This window comes from Phytophthora parasitica (genome assembly GCF_000247585.1).
Source record: "Phytophthora parasitica INRA-310 unplaced genomic scaffold supercont2.62, whole genome shotgun sequence".
NCBI classification, from domain to species: domain Eukaryota; phylum Oomycota; class Peronosporomycetes; order Peronosporales; family Peronosporaceae; genus Phytophthora; species Phytophthora nicotianae.
In genome coordinates this window covers 5,400-7,237 of record NW_008649048.1, presented here as the reverse complement: position 1 = coordinate 7,237, position 1,838 = coordinate 5,400, and the positions used below count along the sequence as shown (strand labels likewise).

At 45.1% G+C, this 1,838-nt stretch overlaps 1 protein-coding gene across 1 annotated transcript; it reads left to right on the top strand.

Annotated features, from left to right (window-relative positions):
- Positions 1 to 321: 321 nt before the first annotated feature.
- Positions 322 to 840, top strand: PPTG_16862 (hypothetical protein; the record flags this gene model as incomplete). The annotated part of the gene is made up of 1 exon (XM_008914597.1): positions 322 to 840. The coding sequence occupies one exon, from the start codon at positions 322 to 324 to the stop codon at positions 838 to 840; it is 519 nt and encodes a 172-aa protein (XP_008912845.1).
- Between the last annotated feature and the right edge of the window lie 998 nt (positions 841 to 1,838).

Here is a 1,838-nt window from a genome sequence, read left to right as displayed (position 1 = left end):
GTTGCTGTATGGCTGCCGTACGACAAAGTTGCTATATGGTTGCCGTCTGAATATGAAGTCGTTATATGATTATCAAGAATGGTTTTGGATTGCTGGAGCTAACACAGTATTTAATGCATTGCAGATTTCAAGGCAGCGACAACGACTATAAGACGACAATGGCAATAGCATGCGATCACGAGCTCCTGAAGACAACAAATCACTGCGTAAGAAACCCAAGAAGCCCACGAAGAAAAAAGAATCGAAGGGCCTGATATTGTGGAGATATTGAAGAAAGTGGAGACTGGCGAGAAAGTGGAGAACGTGGAGACTGACGGGAAAATGGAGAATGTGGATAATGACGAGGAAGTGGATAGTGACAAGAAAGTGGAGAGCGCGGAAAGTGGCGAGATAGTGGAGAGTGTGGAGGCGTCGAAGAATGTGGAGAGTGGTCATAGTGTGGAGGAGTCAGAGTGTGGTGAGAAAAGGGATCGTGAAGTGGAGAAGCAAGCGTCGAAGAGTAAAGTGGAGAGTGTGAAGAGTGCCGAGAATGTGGAGAACACGGACACTGTCGAGAGTGTGGGGAGTACAGAGTACCTGGAGGGCGTGGATACAATGGCTAACAGCGAAGGATATTTCGATGGGTACAAGCCACGCAAGCGAGCTAGCCAGCATATCGCTGAGCATGATACTATGGCAGTGCAGCAAGAAAAAATTGTGAATATCGTCGCCCCATTTCCCAAAGTACCGATCAAGTCGTGGACCGAGTTTGACACGATACTCGCATCCTTTACAAAAAGCCATAATCCCCATTCCCGTGTTCGCAGTTCGGAGGCAACAAACAACAGGTGGGTACATTAAAAATATGGCTTTTAAATATTCAAAATCTCTAACGAGCATGAACTATTTTTATTTGTAGAAACCACGCGAATGAAATACCTGCAAGTTTTCGTTGGAGCTACAGAATTTTCCGCTGTACGCACGGTGTCTCACAAAATTCGCGTTCTACTGGCCAACGCGATCGCAAAGCCCGATACTGTGGGTGCTTGGCGCGCTTCACGCCGACTGTGATGAAAGTGCACGACGGAACATACCATATTTTTATCAGAATGAGGTATGCCAGAGCCTCATCCAAGCGAATTACCGACTTCCTGAACGACCGGATTGGTGAGAAAGCTTAATTTTGAGAACAAGAAGGTAACACGATAATCATAATTGTGATTTATTTACTTTACATACTAGCAGGTTGCAGAATTACACCACAACAAACCCGTAACCTAATTCGCAATATCGTTGGCCAAGATTCAGCAGAAGAGCGATTAAAAAATATTCTCCATGCTCTGGTGCAGTTGGAAGGGTCGTCCTCCAAGACCAGATAGATATCACATGTGGGATCGTAATACAAACCAAGGTGCAAAAATTAATGTTTGAGCGATGGGGCGAGACACTCGCCATGGACTTCACGCACGGCGCCAACAATCTGGGATATCACTTGGGTACGTATTTTACAGCAACCTTTGAGCAACCTTATTTGGTTATAGCAACCTTCCAGCAACCTCAGTATGGCAACTGTGTAGTAGAACGTCAAATTCTGGTTTTGTTATTAAATTGCAGGGAGTCTTCTGGTGACTACAGCTACTGGAAGGGATTCCCTGTTCTAGATTTCATCTGACGGGATCACCAGGCTGTCACTATTTTGGCTATCCTTACTTACTTCAAGGAAAAGAATCCTGGGTGGTGTAACATCGTGTCAGTCGTGATTGATAAGGACTTTGTAGAATGGTGGGTACTGATGGCAGATGCCAAAGTTGTGCTGTGTCAGCTTCACGCAATTATTTATTGGAAGAAAGTAATGAAGC